At 49.0% G+C, this 15,842-nt stretch overlaps 2 protein-coding genes and 1 long non-coding RNA gene across 7 annotated transcripts; 2 read left to right on the top strand and 1 right to left on the bottom strand.

Annotated features, from left to right (window-relative positions):
- Nucleotides 1–283: 283 nt before the first annotated feature.
- YPEL4 (yippee like 4) lies at nucleotides 284–5,642 on the bottom strand. Of its 3 annotated transcripts, XM_039860142.1 has the most exons (5): nucleotides 4,810–5,642; nucleotides 2,112–2,436; nucleotides 1,902–1,945; nucleotides 1,432–1,540; nucleotides 284–1,217 (listed from the first exon to the last, which is right to left on the bottom strand). In XM_039860142.1, the coding sequence occupies exons 2-5, from the start codon at nucleotides 2,250–2,252 to the stop codon at nucleotides 1,128–1,130; spliced, it is 384 nt and encodes a 127-aa protein (XP_039716076.1). In that variant the 5' UTR covers nucleotides 2,253–2,436; nucleotides 4,810–5,642; the 3' UTR covers nucleotides 284–1,127. The 3 variants fall into 3 exon arrangements, with proteins under 3 accessions (XP_039716076.1, XP_039716074.1, XP_039716075.1); XM_039860140.1 differs by having other exon boundaries at nucleotides 1,112–1,540; nucleotides 4,810–5,044; XM_039860141.1 differs by lacking the exon at nucleotides 4,810–5,642 and having other exon boundaries at nucleotides 1,112–1,540; nucleotides 2,112–2,771.
- LOC120600669 (uncharacterized) lies at nucleotides 2,924–8,752 on the top strand. The gene is made up of 3 exons (XR_005652257.1): nucleotides 2,924–3,985; nucleotides 6,591–6,612; nucleotides 7,228–8,752. It is a non-coding gene; the product is annotated as an uncharacterized LOC120600669 (long non-coding RNA).
- Nucleotides 8,753–8,873: 121 nt separating this feature from the next.
- Nucleotides 8,874–11,864, top strand: CLP1 (cleavage factor polyribonucleotide kinase subunit 1). 3 transcript variants are annotated; one of them, XM_039860347.1, is made up of 3 exons: nucleotides 8,874–9,001; nucleotides 9,752–10,379; nucleotides 10,779–11,864. In XM_039860347.1, exons 2-3 carry the CDS (start codon nucleotides 9,774–9,776, stop codon nucleotides 11,448–11,450), a joined length of 1,278 nt encoding a protein of 425 aa, XP_039716281.1. In that variant the 5' UTR covers nucleotides 8,874–9,001; nucleotides 9,752–9,773; the 3' UTR covers nucleotides 11,451–11,864. The 3 variants fall into 3 exon arrangements, with proteins under 3 accessions (XP_039716281.1, XP_039716282.1, XP_039716283.1); XM_039860348.1 differs by having other exon boundaries at nucleotides 8,883–9,001; nucleotides 9,727–10,379; XM_039860349.1 differs by having other exon boundaries at nucleotides 8,895–9,001; nucleotides 9,735–10,379.
- The last annotated feature ends 3,978 nt before the right edge of the window (nucleotides 11,865–15,842 follow it).

Here is a 15,842-nt window from a genome sequence, read left to right as displayed (position 1 = left end):
AGGGATGTTCCTCTTCCAGGTGTCCAATCCTGGGTCTAGGCAAAAATGGATTCATTGTCAAGGGCTCCGGAAGATGCACTATTTTGGATGCTCCAGCTGGACTACACGCAGAAGCCATCTCTTACTAAGCAGAACCTCACCTGGATGCCCACCTGGTAAAAAGCCAGCGGGGGCTCTTGCCACAGGCAGTGATTGCTGCCCCCTAGTGGCACGAAGGGACAGGTTTCTGGGGGTGCACGTGACTCTGGTACAAGCATAAGGAAAGTCAGAGGACAGCGCCTCGTAGCTGCTTTTCCCCCTTTTTATTAAAAATAGACCCAAACGCTTTATGTATCATACAAAAGTTTCATTCGCTGGTGGCAGCAACGAGGAAGCCTGGCCCCGTAGCGCTGATTTCCCACCTCCCTTTCGAGGGCCTGGCTCCCAGGGAGCAGTGGCTGGGCCTCAGAACGCCCACAATGACTGCTCACTCTGGAAACAGCCAGCTGGGGTGGGGGCTGTTTTAGGGGCAGCGTACCCCAGCCCACCCAATGGCAAAGGTTAGATGCTCGAAAGTGCCTCTCTAGTGCCAAGATAAACAAGTGGAGTGAAATGGAAACCCTTCCGATTCCTTTTATTTCCCAGGGCCTGGGATTGGGATTTTTCCCTCCACCCCCAAGTCCTTTCTCCTACAGATGGGGTGGGATGCTTCACCCTCAGAGATTGGTATCTCCCAGTGTCTCAGGCCAAAATTTCACTCCAACCCAAGCTGCTTCTCATCTGCTATTCTGTGGCCCAGGATCTAGTGGCCCCACAACTCAAGATTTGTCCCCTGTTCACTCAAAAACTGACTCCTCCCATGGTCCTCTCTGCCTGAGTGTATGCCCTGCCCTTGCCTCAGTTAACAGGACCTTGGGGCTAGGAGGGCCCACAACCATCCCTTTCCCCCAGTTCTGTCCCTGACTGCTGCCCACTCCTGAGCCTTGAACACCCCTGGGAGTGAAGATTGGAGGCGGAGGGCTTGGTGGGAGCTGGGTTCCCCCAGGGGTGGGGCAGTACTCATGCTGGTGTGGACTGCTTGGCAGGGCCAGGGGACAGGTGTGGGAGGGTGGGGCATGCGGAGGAAGGGCACAGCCTGCCTGAGCCCCTCAGTCCCAGCCGTTGTCCTTCACCATGTGTGACATTTCAATGATGTACTTTCCCTCCTTGTACTTCTGGCTCGTCTCAAAGGCCTGTTCCTGGTGGAGAGGAAGCAGTGAATGTGGGACCAAGCTGTTCCCTTCCAGGTCCTCCTACTAGTTCTATTACCCCTGTGCCCAAAATCCCCCTCCCCATCCAGTCCACCTGGTCCCACCCACTTCCCTCTGGACCACGCAAAAGACCTGACATGCAGTCACTGGGGCTTGGAGGGCCATGGAGACTCCACTTCGGAGGGTCCCCCCAGGTACTTACATATTTCCAGCCCAGTGTGGTTTTGCAGCTCTCACAGAAAATATCAGCTACCGAGTGCAGCCCCGTGAGCAGGAGGCGCTGTTCAGCTGGCCCGCAACCCACGTTGACCCTGTCTCAGGAAACAGGAAGGACCCAGCACCCAGTGGGGTGGCTCTGTCAGTCCAGCCCCCGAGTAGCCCAAGAGGAACTTCCATCTGGAGAGAGCTTAGCCCACCCAACGGGAAGCCCCTGCCTTCAGCAATCCAGCCCTTCAGGACTCGCGCCCGGGCCTTCTTTCTCCAGTGCGGTGAGTCCAGTTCTGCCCAGACTCCCCACAAGAGAACTGCAGACTGAGGTTCTGAACCCTTTTGCAAGAGGAGAGGCAAAACAGAAGGTGAAAGGCCACCTTCCAATGGCTCATCCCCTTTCTCCACAGAGGAAAATTATGCACACACACAGTCACACACACACAAGGAGAGAGGTGGACTCACACGGAGTTAAACAGGTAGGCTCGGCCATGGCTCCCTTGGAAGGACTGTGGAGACAGGACAGACAGTGACTACTGGGTGGCCCATGGCCCCACTGCCTGAATCCCCAGGGGCATGGAGGAGGGAGGACAGGCTGCCTTGCCTCACCCCAGGTGAGTTTGGACAAGCCCAGTGGGAGAGAGGAGGGGAGTGGCAGGTGCCCGCTTGACGTACCTTGGAAATAAGCTCATCGTGTTTAGCCAGGTGTGCACGGCAGTGGACACAGCTGTAGGTGCGGTGGCAGCGGGGCAGGTAGCTACGGAATGTCTTGGCGGGGAGGCAGGCAGGGCCTGGGCCGGGGTCACAGCTGGGCATGACGGGCTGGAGGACGATGCCCTGGCGGGCTGGGGGGGCTGGCGCCGTGCAGCCCCCACACAGGCGGTCGCAGGTGAAGCAGCGGAGCAGGTTGGCTAGAGCCGTGTTTCAGAGCAGGCGAAATGTGGGGGGGCTGCCCGGCCAGGGCCCCCCCAGACGTGAACCAGATAGAAATAGAAGTCACCTGGGAAGAGGGGAAGGTGTGTCAGGAGCGCCGTGACCTCGCGAGGCGCCCCTCCTGAGGGAATGGAGCAGATGGGGCTCATCTCGCCCCTGCCCCTCCGCCCCCATCACCATCGGTCCTCTCGGCGTTCAGTCTCACTGAGCCTCCCGGTCCCCGGGACTTCCCGCCTGCTTAGCAAGCCCGGCAGCGGTGCCCGGCCTCTGGTGCCACAGCCGGGGAGGTGGTGTCTCTCCCTCCTGGGGCTAGAGCAGCCTCCACCATTTTCCACCGGGAGCAGCCCGCTGGCGCAAATGCTGCCATGGGAGCAGCGTCATCTGCCAGTGCTCCCTCCTCGATTTCGGTTCTTTGGTGTGGATCTGCCTCCCACATGCTCTGATAGGCTCTGGGGCTCGAAGTCTTTTCAAAGTTGGGGATGCCTGGCAGTTTTCCTGTTCTCCATTTGCAATGCAATTGGTCCTTCGTACATTTCGTGTGGGAGGAGGGGCATGCTGAGAGGGAGGGAGGGAGGGCAGGCAGGCAGGTGCGCACACCTTGCTTCAGCCCTCTCCTGGGGTTGGGGTCCTTGTCTCTGGGAAGCAGAACTTCATGGATGGCCCCTGCAGGGCCAGGGACCTCAGGCATGGCCACGGCCCATCTCTGCACTTTGGTCCAGTCATTTTGGCCCAGAAGCAGCGCCTGGCTGTCTTCTCAGCCTCTGAGCCCCTTGGTCTCTCTTGCTCCTTACTAACTGTTGCCTTAGTTCTCAGTTAAGGACTTAGCCCCTCAACTGTAGGAGAGAAACTCCTTCGGGCAAATCTGACAGCTGGAACCAACAGGAAATGGGGACCACGGCAGGGAGGCCAGCGCTCCCGGGCTGAGCAGGGCTGGGTGGTGTGATGTGGGGGCAACGTCCACCACAGGCAGCAAAAGGGGACTTGTTTTCAAAAGCTGTGCTTTGGGGCACGAGGCAGAAAGTGGGTTTTTTTCCACCTTCTCCCAGGGACAAACAGCAGTGCCTCTGTGGGTGACAGAAGATAAAATACTTGCTGGGTTCTGATTAGAAATTTTAAGAAAAATGTTGATATCTGTCCAAACTCCTGCCCCCGAGTGGCTGGGGGTGTGGAGGCAGAGGATAAGAAGGGAGGTGTCCTCTGTGGCTCCGATAAGCAGGTGAGCTGCTGCCTTCTTCATGGGGCCGTCGGGCTCCGTCGTGAATGGTGTAGCCCAAGTCTGGTTTAGAGGTGTCAGCTGGGTATCTGGCAATGCCAGGCCATGAAGCAGAACGGAGGCAGCGTGGCTCCGGGTCACCAGGGCAAACAGGCTCCCATCCTGGGGGCGCTGCTAGTGCCCCAGCTGTTCCAGTCTGTCCTGGGGCCACCAGGAGGTCTCTCCACAAAACCCCATCAGAGACCACCTTCAGTTTCAGGTCTTCTCCCCCTGGCTGGGCCCCAGGAAGACACCTTGTGCTGAGTTCAGGGTGACATTGGGCTCTGGCCGCAGGAAGCGGGCCCTCCTCACCAGCACGACACTGGTCGGTGTCCACTTCACTGGTCTGCCTCCAACTGTGCCTGTGAGTACCCCTCTGCCGCTCCACCCAGCACACCTTCAAGGGGCGAGGGAGGGGGCCGGCCAGGTCCCTGCTCTGCCTCCTTCCCCATCCTCCGTCACGCCTCCCGCCCTCTCCCCAGCTTCCCCATCAAGCCAAGAAGAGGCTGCACGGAAGGCTAAAGAACCACTCGCAGGAGGGGGAGAAAGGGCATTTCTTCCCCGACTCCCATCACCGGGAGAAGCAAGTTGGGCAAATGACTGGGAAAAAAACAAAGGCGAGCTGAGTGCTGGGGAGAGGATGTTCCCCCAAGTGAGCCGGGGCTGGACCGTGGGAGGTAGCGGGGAGAGAGAGGGCTGGGATGGGGGTGCCGAGCAACCCTTGCCGATAGCAGGGGCCCGGAGGCAGAGGCTAGAGGAACCAGGTGCGAATCCCGTGCCTCTCAGGGGAAAAAAAAGGGAGGGGGCCACCTGCTCACAATGGATTTTCTCATCTGCTCTGAGGCTTTGGCCCCCTCTGGCTGGCATTCTCGGCATGGTATGGTCCAAAATCATTAGCAGCGCAGCCAGCTCCCGGGGCGGGCTTTGGGGGGTCTGCACCAGCAGCAAAACAATAAACAGTGATGCCTGATGCTGCAGCCAAAGTTGCTGGGAAATAAGTGTGGGAGCCGTGAGAGCTAAGGAGAGGGATGGAGGAGCTGAGAGAGGAGCGGAGGCAGCAGGGAGGGGGAAGGGAGGACAAAGGGTGGATGAATAATGCTTTTGCAAAGGGGAGAAAGCAACACGCAGCAGGAGGAGGAAATTTGCAAGGGGAAAAAAAATTCGTTTGGAGAAGGGCTGCCCCCTCACCTTGAGGTCTGCTCCAGAGATCTCCGTCTATCTCTCTCTCTCTCTCTCAATCTCTCTGCTCACTCTTCTCTCTTCTCTTTCCGCTCCTTCAATTGGGAAGGGGATGAGGGCAGGGAGGGGAGTTAGGGGCTCAAGAAGGGCTGCAAAGCTGGCCAGCTGCTGGGGGCCAGAGGTTGTCTCTCGTCTGTACCTCGGTCTGTGGGTGAATGTAGCTGTGTGTTGTGGTACTGCATCATAACACTGTGAGTCATCCATCCCCCACCCCCCTCACCTCCCACGTCAGAGCAGGGCTGGGAGACACAGGAGGCGGGTCGGGAGGAAGGGAGGGGGCAGGCATCCAGGGATGGGGCTGGGGGAGTGAGGCGTGGGGTGGGAGCAGAGGGACCGGACAGGGAGTGGGCGAGAAAGAGGAGAGACTGACTGGTTGCTGTGGAGAAAGGCAGTGTGGCCAAGGAGATAGAACCTGGGGAGAAGGACAGGGCTGGGCAAGGATGGAGTACGGGTGGCAGGGCTATCGGAAAGGAGGCGGCAAGGCGGGTGACGATGAGAGATGGATGCAGAGTCAGGCGCGTGCACACACGTTCAAGATGATACATTCTTCTTGTCAGTTCAGACGCCAGCCCTGATGCAGAGAAAGGACATACTAATTTAACACATATGGCAAACTGTGCCCCCAAGCTTGTACCAGGCACTTACAAGCTTCGAAGCCTCAGCTTAATACCCTTGAAGGAGTCTAGAGCAAATATGACATCTCACATACAGGAACCTCTCATCAACTACCTCCAAATTTCTTATGCTTCATGAACTGAGACACCCACGTTACATAAGGTTCTCTACTGGGCTGTAAACTTTCTGAGGCAGGTACTCTGGGCAACCCCTCTCTGAGTCCCAGGACTGCACTGCCTAGTGCAGAGATGATGCTCTCAAAACAGCAGTTGAGTTGCATCTTCAGATATGATTCAAGTGCCTGGCGTTGGTTTCAAAGATACCTGAGTTGGAATCCCAGCTCCGCCAATATACTCACCAGGAACTGCTGGGCAACCTACTCTGTGCCCCGGTTTTCCTCTTCTAAATGAAGCTAACAATATTTACATCATGGAGATGTGAAGCCAAGTGAGATAACATGTGAACACCTAAAGAGTGCCTGGCACCTGATAGGCACTTAATAAACAAAAGTTGCTGTTATTTCAAAACCGTGTTCTCAATTTAATGCGCAGAAACCCAGAGAGAGTTTACTATAAAATTCTTTTTTTTAACATTTTATTTTTTTATTCCCTCCCACACATTGGTAACCACTAGTCCATTGTCCATGTCAGTGAGTCTCTGTTTGTCCTGTTCATTTGTTGCTTTTAGGTTTATATCCCACATGTAAGTGATATCATGTGATTTTCAACCGTTTCTGTCTGGCTTATTTTGCTTAGTATGATTATTTCAAGGTCCATCCATGTTGTTGCAAATGGCAGTATTTCATCTCTTCTTATGGTTACTATAAAATTCTGATGCCTCAAGAGACACATGTCAAATTTGTGTCTTACGAAGAACTCACACCTTTCAGTGCTATTTTTCTGTCATCTACCAGTTATAGTTCATTTGACTCAGAATATTTCTCACGGAGTGCTGCTCTGTGCATGTCACTGAAATATGTGGACAACAACATATCATCCAAGAGAACTCCCCACCCCCACCTATTTCTAACAGACTAACATTCAGAAAATGAAGTGTGACAAAGATAGGGACTTACAGAAAGGGCTGCTTGTGAGCTTTTTTTTTTTTCTTCACAGGTAAAGAGGGGAAAAAATTAAGGTAAGGAAGTATGCTAATGGGAGGCATTGCTAGCTGGGTAAGAATAAAGGAATTCTGAATATTTAATCAAAGATTCTGGGGTTTAAGGTAAATTCCGAAAACACAATGTGGCTGCCTTGAGTGATAGTACCAGAAGTTGGAAGTTGAGAGGGTGAACTTGGTACAGAAAGAAGAGGGAAGTGTTCTTGTCTGGGCAACAGATAAGAAAAGGAGGACTATGAGGAACCACTGTTGAGGAAAACAGCAGGAAGTGGGGAAAAGGAAGGTGAATAGATTTTAGGACAAAGATCGAAAGTTTGGAAACAAAAAAGGATATGGGTGTGAATTAGCTCAGGAAGAAAATGCTCAAGGGTTTAGCTGGAGAGGAGATTGAAAAAGACATATGAAGACAGCGTTATTTGGGGGTGGGGTGGAGATGGTAGGAATGCTTAGTGAAAGTGAGAAAAGAGTGTAGGCAAGCACAGACGCTTTAAATGTGCCCTGACTTTCTGTGTTTAAGAAGCAAAGTGGAAAGCAGTCTGGGCGGGGAGGGGTTCTTCATAAATTCTGCTTGAGATAATTATAAAATATCCAAATAAAGATGACCTTCAGGTAATTGGATGAAATTGCCTCAAGGGAGAGAGTGTGGAGGTAAAAAAAAAACAGACCTGGAAGACAGACTGCATGGAAACGGGAGAGGATGAGCTCACTCGGGGGAAAACTTTGCGAATGGAAGCCTGGAATTGAATTTTTGAAGAATGGTGAAAGATTGGGGGATACCGAATAGTTCATTGAAGAACTAATGCACGTATGGTGAATGAGCAAAACGATTAAAGCAAGCCATCAAAGGAAAAACTGTAAGAAGTGAGAATGGCACTCGTAGAACGTGAGTGCTAAGGTAGGGCCAGTGGGACAAAGGCAAAGCAGGAAATCTTCCCCGGATTAACCATGTGAGCTTCACTCAAAAAAGTACTCATCTGTAAAGTGAAGATGACAACGATAGTATGTACTTCACAGAATTCTTGTGATTAAATGAATCTACACCTGTATAGCTCATAATACGGTACCTGGCACCTAACTCTGTATGTGTTTGCTATTATTATAATAACTGGACTCAGACTCCAAAAATCCTGAGTTTGAGTCCTAGCCCCGTCAAGTCCCTTCACCTATCTTCATCTCCCTCATGTGAAATAATAAAACTGACTTTTCAGGGTGCTGTGAAAGAAGATACCCGAAAGGGCTTTGAGAAATGTAAAACACGGTACAAATGGATGACATTATTATAGCTCCCCCCTCCTCAAAGTGTAATAAAAACTTAAAAGCCAACATCAGATGTGTTCTACGCTACAGGCATCATGCTTAGTATTTTATGTGTATCATCCCATTCAATCAACAAAATTCAAAGGTTAGGTACTGTTATCCCCATTTTGCAGACAAGAAACTGGGTCTCACGAGTTTAAGCCTGACTTGCCCAAAGTCACACAGTGAGCAAGTGGCATAGCGAAGAATACAAGATCCCAAAGCCCAAGCTCGTGAGAAGAGATTTATAGACGTGGCCCAACCTGTTGCCTACCGGCTAAATGACCTTGTGTAACTATCAAGGATTTAGGGGCGAAAAGAGTGCCCAACAAAACTCCCCGCTCAACTGGAGAGAGGTGGTTGGATGACTGGGTAAAGAGTAACCGGGAGAAATTTTTAACTGGGAGAAATTTTTATTTTTATTTAAATGTTTTTAAATGCCCTCTAAGGAAGAAAAATAATAGTAAAAAGAAAGAAAGAAAAAAAAAAAACGCCCTCTAGGTGCCAAGCACTGTGTCAGGTAGAGGATAACGGCCCAGGTGGACCTGTGACAATGCCCAAACATTGCCTAGATTTCTTCGTGTCTAAAAGGAGTTATGCTAATTTCGCCACTTCTTGGCTTGTGCTCCAGACAAGCAGGTTATCGTGCGACCCAGACAGCGAGTCCCTCTCCCTTCCCGTCGTCCTTTCCCTCTCCGGGAAGCAGGTGAGAGGGAACACCGGGCAACAGTCCGCATCTGCCGTGCCCCGACGACCGTTGGCCCCTCGGCGGGTCCCTACCCCGCACGGGGGCGTAACCGTCACTCCTACCCGCGTCGGGCCAGCTTGACGAACAATGACGGCCTCCGCCCCTCCCACCTTTGGCGTCACAATCAAAACAATGCTTTAACTACAACTCCCAGAAGGCCGAGCGGCTGCACGAGCGCAACCGCTCGCGGCTGTTCTACTACAACTACATATCCCATGGGGCATCGCGCGACCGTGTCTCCGCCACTGCGCAAGTGCGGAAGCGCCTTCCGGCGTGGCTTTGGGCTCGCTGGGCTCGCGGTTGGTGTTAGGTCCTACCTAGAAGGGCTTCTTAGTTTATCATTCGGGGCTCGTGGCTGTGCAGGTGAGATAATAAGCTCAGAAACAAAACCGTCGCCTTTTTGGGTCCTGGGCAGATTTCGTGTCTGGGGAGGCTGGGACAAATGCCGGACCTAGAGCTGCAGTCCGGTATCGGAAATAATTCTTCCTCCGCATTTTTTAGTTCACGAAGTGTGTTTTTTTCTCCCTCCAACAGTCCAGGTTAATCCCCAGAATAGCACTTTGTGTGAGGAAGTGTAGGTCCTTCCAGCTGACAGCTGAGGAAAAAATTCAGAGAGGTTAAGCGATTTGTCTATAGACACTGCTCACTGGTCGTTGCTGAGCGGGGCCTTGATGCTGTTCTGTAAGTTCAAAACTGGTATTCTCTGCTTTGCATCCGGATTGCAGATGCCCTTTCTTGTTGACTAAGAGAGTTGAGAAGTCAGGATCTCTTTCCTCCCCAAGTTTGGAGTATCCCAGTAGAGTGAAGGGAGTGATGAGGTGATGTAATCAAGTTTCCTGTCAATTTGTAGATAGAGTTTTCTTATGTCTGAGTCATTTATTCACTCGATGTATTTACAGTGATGCCTACCGGTTGTTAAGTCCTATTCTAGGTACTAGAGATACAGTAGCAAACAAAAATGCCCAAACATTGGGTAGACAATAAAATGTATGGTGAGGCAGATGGTGATCAGAGATAAAAGAAAATAAAGCAGGATAAGGGGAAACATCCATTGGAGGATTTCGAACGGAGTTCTAACTTATGTTTAGATCTGAAGTTTAATTTGTGTTATAGGCACAGCAGCTGCACAGAAAAGATGGGAGAGGAGGCCAATGATGACAAAAAGCCAACAACTAAATTTGAATTAGAACGAGAGACAGAACTTCGCTTTGAGGTGGAGGCATCTCAGTCAGTTCAGTTGGAGCTGCTGGCTGGCATGGCAGAAATCTTTGGCACAGAGCTGACCCGAAACAAGAAATTCACCTTTGATGCTGGTGCGAAGGTGGCTGTTTTCACTTGGCATGGTTGTTCTCTACAGCTGAGTGGCCGCACCGAGGTGGCATATGTCTCCAAGGACACCCCTATGTTGCTTTACCTCAACACACATACAGCCTTGGAGCAGATGCGGAGGCAGGCGGAGAAGGAAGAAGAGCGAGGCCCCCGGGTGATGGTAGTGGGCCCCACTGATGTGGGCAAGTCCACAGTATGCCGTCTGCTGCTCAACTATGCAGTGCGTTTGGGCCGCCGACCCACTTACGTGGAGCTGGATGTGGGCCAGGGCTCTGTGTCTATCCCTGGTACCATGGGGGCCCTCTACATTGAGCGGCCAGCAGATGTCGAAGAGGGATTCTCTATCCAAGCCCCTTTGGTATATCATTTTGGCTCAACCACTCCTGGCACCAACATCAAGCTTTATAATAAGGTCAGAGCCAAGGTGGGGTGGAGGGAAGGGCTGCTATCAAGATAAGAAGCTGTGCAGAAGTTTGCTAGTTAGAACTATCTGTGGCCATCTCTTTGCTCCCTCTCAGCTGATATGGCCGCATGATTTTGGAAAAGACAGTTTCAAATATAAATCAGCCTCAGATTGTTAAATGTGTCTGTAGACCTATTAAGTAATTGTAAAATTTCCACAAATTTTCACTTAGGACATGAAACAGGAGACAGTAGAAGCAACATAAAAATTCATGTTATGAAGGCAAAATCACAGTCATTAAAAATGTTTTTTCTACATCATAATCAGTTGTTGTAAAGGAGGACAAAATAGCTATGGGTTTGTGTGTTTTTGGTTTTTTTTTCTTCACCTTGATTCTTTCTTCCGCAGATTACATCTCGTTTAGCAGATGTGTTCAACCAAAGATGTGAAGTGAACCGAAGGGCTTCTGTTAGTGGCTGTGTCATTAACACCTGTGGCTGGGTCAAGGGCTCTGGTTACCAGGCCTTGGTGCATGCAGCCTCAGCCTTTGAAGTGGATGTGGTTGTGGTTCTGGATCAAGAACGACTGTACAATGAACTGAAACGGGACCTCCCTCACTTTGTGCGCACTGTGCTGCTCCCTAAATCGGGGGGTGTGGTGGAGCGCTCCAAGGACTTCCGGCGGGAATGTAGGGATGAGCGTATCCGTGAGTATTTCTATGGATTCCGGGGCTGTTTCTATCCCCATGCCTTCAATGTCAAGTTTTCAGATGTGAAAATCTACAAAGTGGGGGCACCTACCATCCCAGACTCCTGTTTGCCTTTGGGCATGTCTCAGGAAGACAATCAGCTCAAGCTAGTACCTGTCACCCCTGGCCGAGATATGGTACACCACCTCCTGAGTGTTAGCACTGCTGAGGGCACAGAGGAGAACCTTTCTGAGACTAGTGTGGCTGGCTTCATCGTGGTGACCAGTGTGGACCTGGAACATCAGGTGTTTACCGTTCTCTCTCCAGCCCCCCGCCCACTGCCTAAGAACTTCCTTCTCATCATGGATATCCGGTTCATGGATCTTAAGTAGAGATCAGCAAGAAGCCTTGCTATCTGGGGCATGGAGGTCTAGCCATCACGAAAGGCAGATGGGCTGAGGTATGAGAATCTGTTGAGGCCAGGCTGACCCCTAAATGGTGGACTAGTAGGAAACATGTATTCTGCCTCTTAAAACAGATGGTAGTAACCCAACTCATCTAATCTTGAACCTAAAGGAAAACCATGAGAATTTAATTGGTTTCTTAGATCACGTAAAGTGCTACTTTGAATTCTCTAAGGTTCTGGAGAATCCCATTTCTTCCCGTTTTTATCACTGCTTTATAGTCTGTATGTAACATTTGTTACCTCATTAATCCAGGATGAAAAAATGTATTAGAAGGCCTCCTTCCAATAAAGTTCGAACTTGGGAAAAAAATTATTTTAATAAATATTTTTGCACATCATAGAAGTTGGTATATTTAATTTTGTTCCCCCCCCAAAGAATTACAGAACAACATTGGAATGATTTATTGCTAAATATTTAGAGGAGAGGAAAGCCAAGAGCTCACCTGTGAGCCAAGCAGATGAATTTTTATGATGGTTCCCCTTTTCTCTGCACTTAGGTAAATAGATGTTAAATCTGTTGCCAACGCCAGGCTTACTATGAGGAACCAAAGAGGCTGGTCATAAACTTGGGTAGAGATTTCAGATCTGATCGTTTTCCAGAGATAGCTCATTTTCTCTCAGCTGCAGCTATTTTTCCTATTGTCTATTTGATTGGAATCAGTTACAGTGTAAGTTGAGTGTAAATTTCAGGTGGTAAGCAATTGGGAAAGCCCATGGTCTGATCTCTTACAAATAATTGGTGTTCCTGGTTTGGACCTAGATTACTGAATAAGTATCTGATGCCCTTCATTCATTCTTGCCACAAGTATTTATCAAGCATCTACTATTTGCCAGTAACCATCTACATAGATACAGGATAGACAAAGTCTTAGGGAACATATTATAGAACAAACACGAGAAAGGTAAGTGCTGAACAGAGACTTAAAATTGGGTGTTATAGGACAGTGACTGAGAGGCTACTTTAGATTGGGTGGTCAGGAAAGGCCTCTCCTGAGCTTACATTTCAAGTGAAGACCTGAATGGCTGTGTAAAATTCTGGCAAAGTCTTCCTAGTGGAGAAAGGAAAAAGCTTGATGTGTTTGGTGAAAGGAAAGGCCAGTATGGCTGGAGTACAGTGAATCAAGGGGAGAGGGGTAAAAATGGAGGCTGGAAGGAACAGCAAAGATGAGATAAAGTTTTCGTAATCTAACAGCAGTAGGAAGAAGTGGGAGAGGGGTGTGTCTAGTCCCTTCCAGTTTCTATGACAACATACTACTGACTGGGTAGTTTATAAACACCAGAAACCTCACCGTTCTGGAGGCTGGAAAGTTCAAGATCAAAGCACCAGCATGGTCCTGTTCTGATGAAGGCTCACTTCCAGGTGGCAAACTGCCAACTTCTAGCTGTGTCCTCATGAAGTAGAAGGGGGGGCAAGGATGCCCTATGGACCCTCTTTGGAATAGGCACTAATTTCACCTGTGAGGGCTCTGTAGTCATGACCTAAGCACCACTCAAAAGCCCCACCTGCTAATACCATCTTTGGGGGTTAGGATTTCAGTATACGAATTCAGTATACATTCAGACCCTAGCAGATAGTTAAACAGAGGAATGACATCTAATTTACATTTCGAAGTCACTGCTGTATGGAACATGGATTATAGAGGCAAAAGTAGAAGCAAGGACACAAGTTAGTTTCAATGTGAGAATTGGTGAATTAGAGTAGGTGGAGCTGGTGAGTAGATTGCTTTGGAACGTTTTAGAGATAAAGTTGATAGAACTTGCTGATGGGAGTGGTGAGGAAAAGAAGGGGAATCAAAAATGATCCTAGATTTTTTACTTGAGCCACTAGATTGACTATGAGACTGGAGAAACTCCAGGAGGGAATAAAGGAATATCAGGAGTTCTACTTCAGCACTGTTAGGTTTGAATTATTAGTCATCCATATGGAGATGCCATGTAGATGTTGGAAACATGAATCTGGAGGGTGGGGGAAAGTTAGGGCTGAAGGTTCTTGGGAGCTATTGACCTATAGAGGGCATTTAAAGCAGTGGTATTGGATGAAGTCACTTAAGGGACTGTGTAAGTGGAAAAAAGAAGGCAGAAGAGGGATTTTCAGGGCACTCCCAGCATAAGAGGTGACGTATAATGCGAGCTAGCAAAGGAGACTTGACTATGGATCTGGAAGCATGGATGTCAGTATTGACCCTGAACAGTACAGTCTTGGACTGGTGGAGATAAAAGTCCTATTGAAATATATTGAGGTAATATAAACTGTAGAAGTAGAGAACAATTATAGACAACCCTTTTAGGAAGCTTTGCTAAGAAAGGGACTGGGGTGGTGGTATGGAATTAAGGAAGAGTTAGTCTTTTAGATAGGGTGCCTCAGCATATTGACAGACTCTGGAGGTTGAGAATTTAATGATGGCCATGGTATGTTCTTGCCACCGTTTTTTTCAGTATGTTTTCATTTTTCAAATGTTAGAAAATTCAGAAGACAATGCAGGGTGAAGGATGAGATCCAGAGCACAAGGGGAGAAACTGTCATCTAACAAGCAGAGATATATGACAGGGACAGAAGGAAAGGCTGCAGTATTTAAACAGAGAGGTTGGTGCTGAAAGGTTATTCCTCTCTGCGTCTAAACTCTAGGGTAGCATTTTGTTGTCTGCCTGTTTATTTACCAGTGAGTTGGTCTAAAAATAACCATGTGTTTGCCTTCTATAAGCATAAGGAAATGCAAGTGAACAGGATTTGAAAAAGTACAGATAAAGTACACTAGAAAAACTAAGGTATTTCTTGATATATTTATTTGAAGTTTGGTAGTCTGGCTAGCCCATTATTTTAGCCTAGATTTTACTGTTTAATACTTTTCAGAAGTGGCTGGCAGTTTAAACCTTATGCTCTATTAAACATTCTTTCCAGGAAATATCTTGCATGATCCTAAGGAAAACTGGACAGGAAACTGGAAACTCTCTAAACCTTGGTAGTGATTATGCCAACTGTTTGTGCTCATCCAGCTAGGAGCTTGGCATCCAGTAGTCCAGTATCTTAGGAGAGTTTAGGATGGTGGGAGGTTGAATTTTTATTCCCATTCAGCACTTTCTAGCAAAGAGACAAAACAATTTGCAGGGTCTTAGGCTCTTGAAAAGATGCCAAATTTGCGAAGTTGGGGAAATGAAGTTTTAAAATCTAAAAAATATATATAATAGAAAAAAATGGAATTTGATCTCTTCCTAAGGAAACAAATTAACCTTAAAAGATAGAAAAGCCTCTATAAATAAAAGAAATATTCTATCTTCGGTAGTACCTTAACTTTACCTTTTATAAGGTCTAAAGTATTTTAAAGATTTAATTTTTTAATACACACTCATTAAAGAGAACGCTCAGTGTGTTGCAATAAATGGACTGACCCCTTAGCAAGGATAAACTAAAACCTGATGTATATGCCATGCCAGAGAAAGTAGATTAGACCCCAGAAAACAGAAGGTAAATCTTTCTCTTTCACCTTGCTGTCTAGCGCTAAAGTATCAGAACATAGTTAAACCACTAACATCTGACACCAAACCCCAAGACAGACCACAGGATTTAGAATCAAGTGAGGAACCTTGGCTTCAGAGAAATAGCTGGTGGAACACTTTTTTGAAAGACTATTATGTAATAGCCAGAGCTGCTTTCATAAAAGAAATGGCCTAATGAGAGAACACCTGGCCTTGCTCTTGGGTTCACAGCTGTGTAGGGCTAATTAGGGCAAAGTGTGGCGCTGTGATCTGAGCTGGCCAACATCTCGCCAGGGACAGGAGCTTCTAGAGAGCCTTTTCCTTCCAGCGCGGTTAGGGATGCAGCGTCCATTCCTTGGGTTGCAGTTGGAAACTAAGGAAATCACGCGGAACCAAAAGCTGGGTCGCACCCTGGGGGGCTGCCACCGCCTCAGATGGCGCGCACTCCCTGTGCCTCCTTCCACCGTAGACGCTACGGCTCCAAGGCTCGCGCCCGCTCTTTCCTCTTCATCCCGGGCCTTTGGCAGGAGCATCGCCCCACACTGGCTCTTCCAAACCCGGTGCCCCTTCCACGCGAGAGCCACAGCCCCGACCGTTCCATCCCCCTGGGATTCTGCTGGTTCTAGGAAACTTGCTGGACCGAGAACTGCTTCAAGTTTCTTTTAAATAAAGTTTTCGCCATCAAAAAAAAGGGGGGGGGGTGGGAGAGGTGGGCTATTTACTCGCCAAACGTTTGGCCAATGCTTGAAGGGGCAGAAACAGGAAAACGCCGGGACCTATACTGGTGATTGGTTGTACTGGAAGCCAGTCTGGACTGTACCACATTTGCTTGGGAAGGCTTAGC

This window comes from Pteropus medius, unplaced genomic scaffold (genome assembly GCF_902729225.1).
Source record: "Pteropus medius unplaced genomic scaffold, Ma_sr-lr_union100, whole genome shotgun sequence".
NCBI lineage: Eukaryota > Metazoa > Chordata > Mammalia > Chiroptera > Pteropodidae > Pteropus > Pteropus medius.
This window is presented reverse-complemented; position numbering and strand designations above follow the sequence as displayed.

Coding starts and splice junctions, on each gene's coding strand:
- YPEL4 (XM_039860140.1), bottom strand. CDS start 2,252: ATGCCCAGCTGTGACCCCGGCCCAGGCCCTGCCTGCCTCCCCGCCAAG. Junction 1,946..2,111: donor ACGATGAGCTTATTTCCAAG/GTACGTCAAGCG, acceptor CTGTCTCCACAG/TCCTTCCAAGGGAGCCATGG. Junction 1,541..1,901: donor GCCTACCTGTTTAACTCCGT/GTGAGTCCACCT, acceptor TTCCTGAGACAG/GGTCAACGTGGGTTGCGGGC.
- CLP1 (XM_039860347.1), top strand. CDS start 9,774: ATGGGAGAGGAGGCCAATGATGACAAAAAGCCAACAACTAAATTTGAA. Junction 10,380..10,778: donor ACATCAAGCTTTATAATAAG/GTCAGAGCCAAG, acceptor TTTCTTCCGCAG/ATTACATCTCGTTTAGCAGA.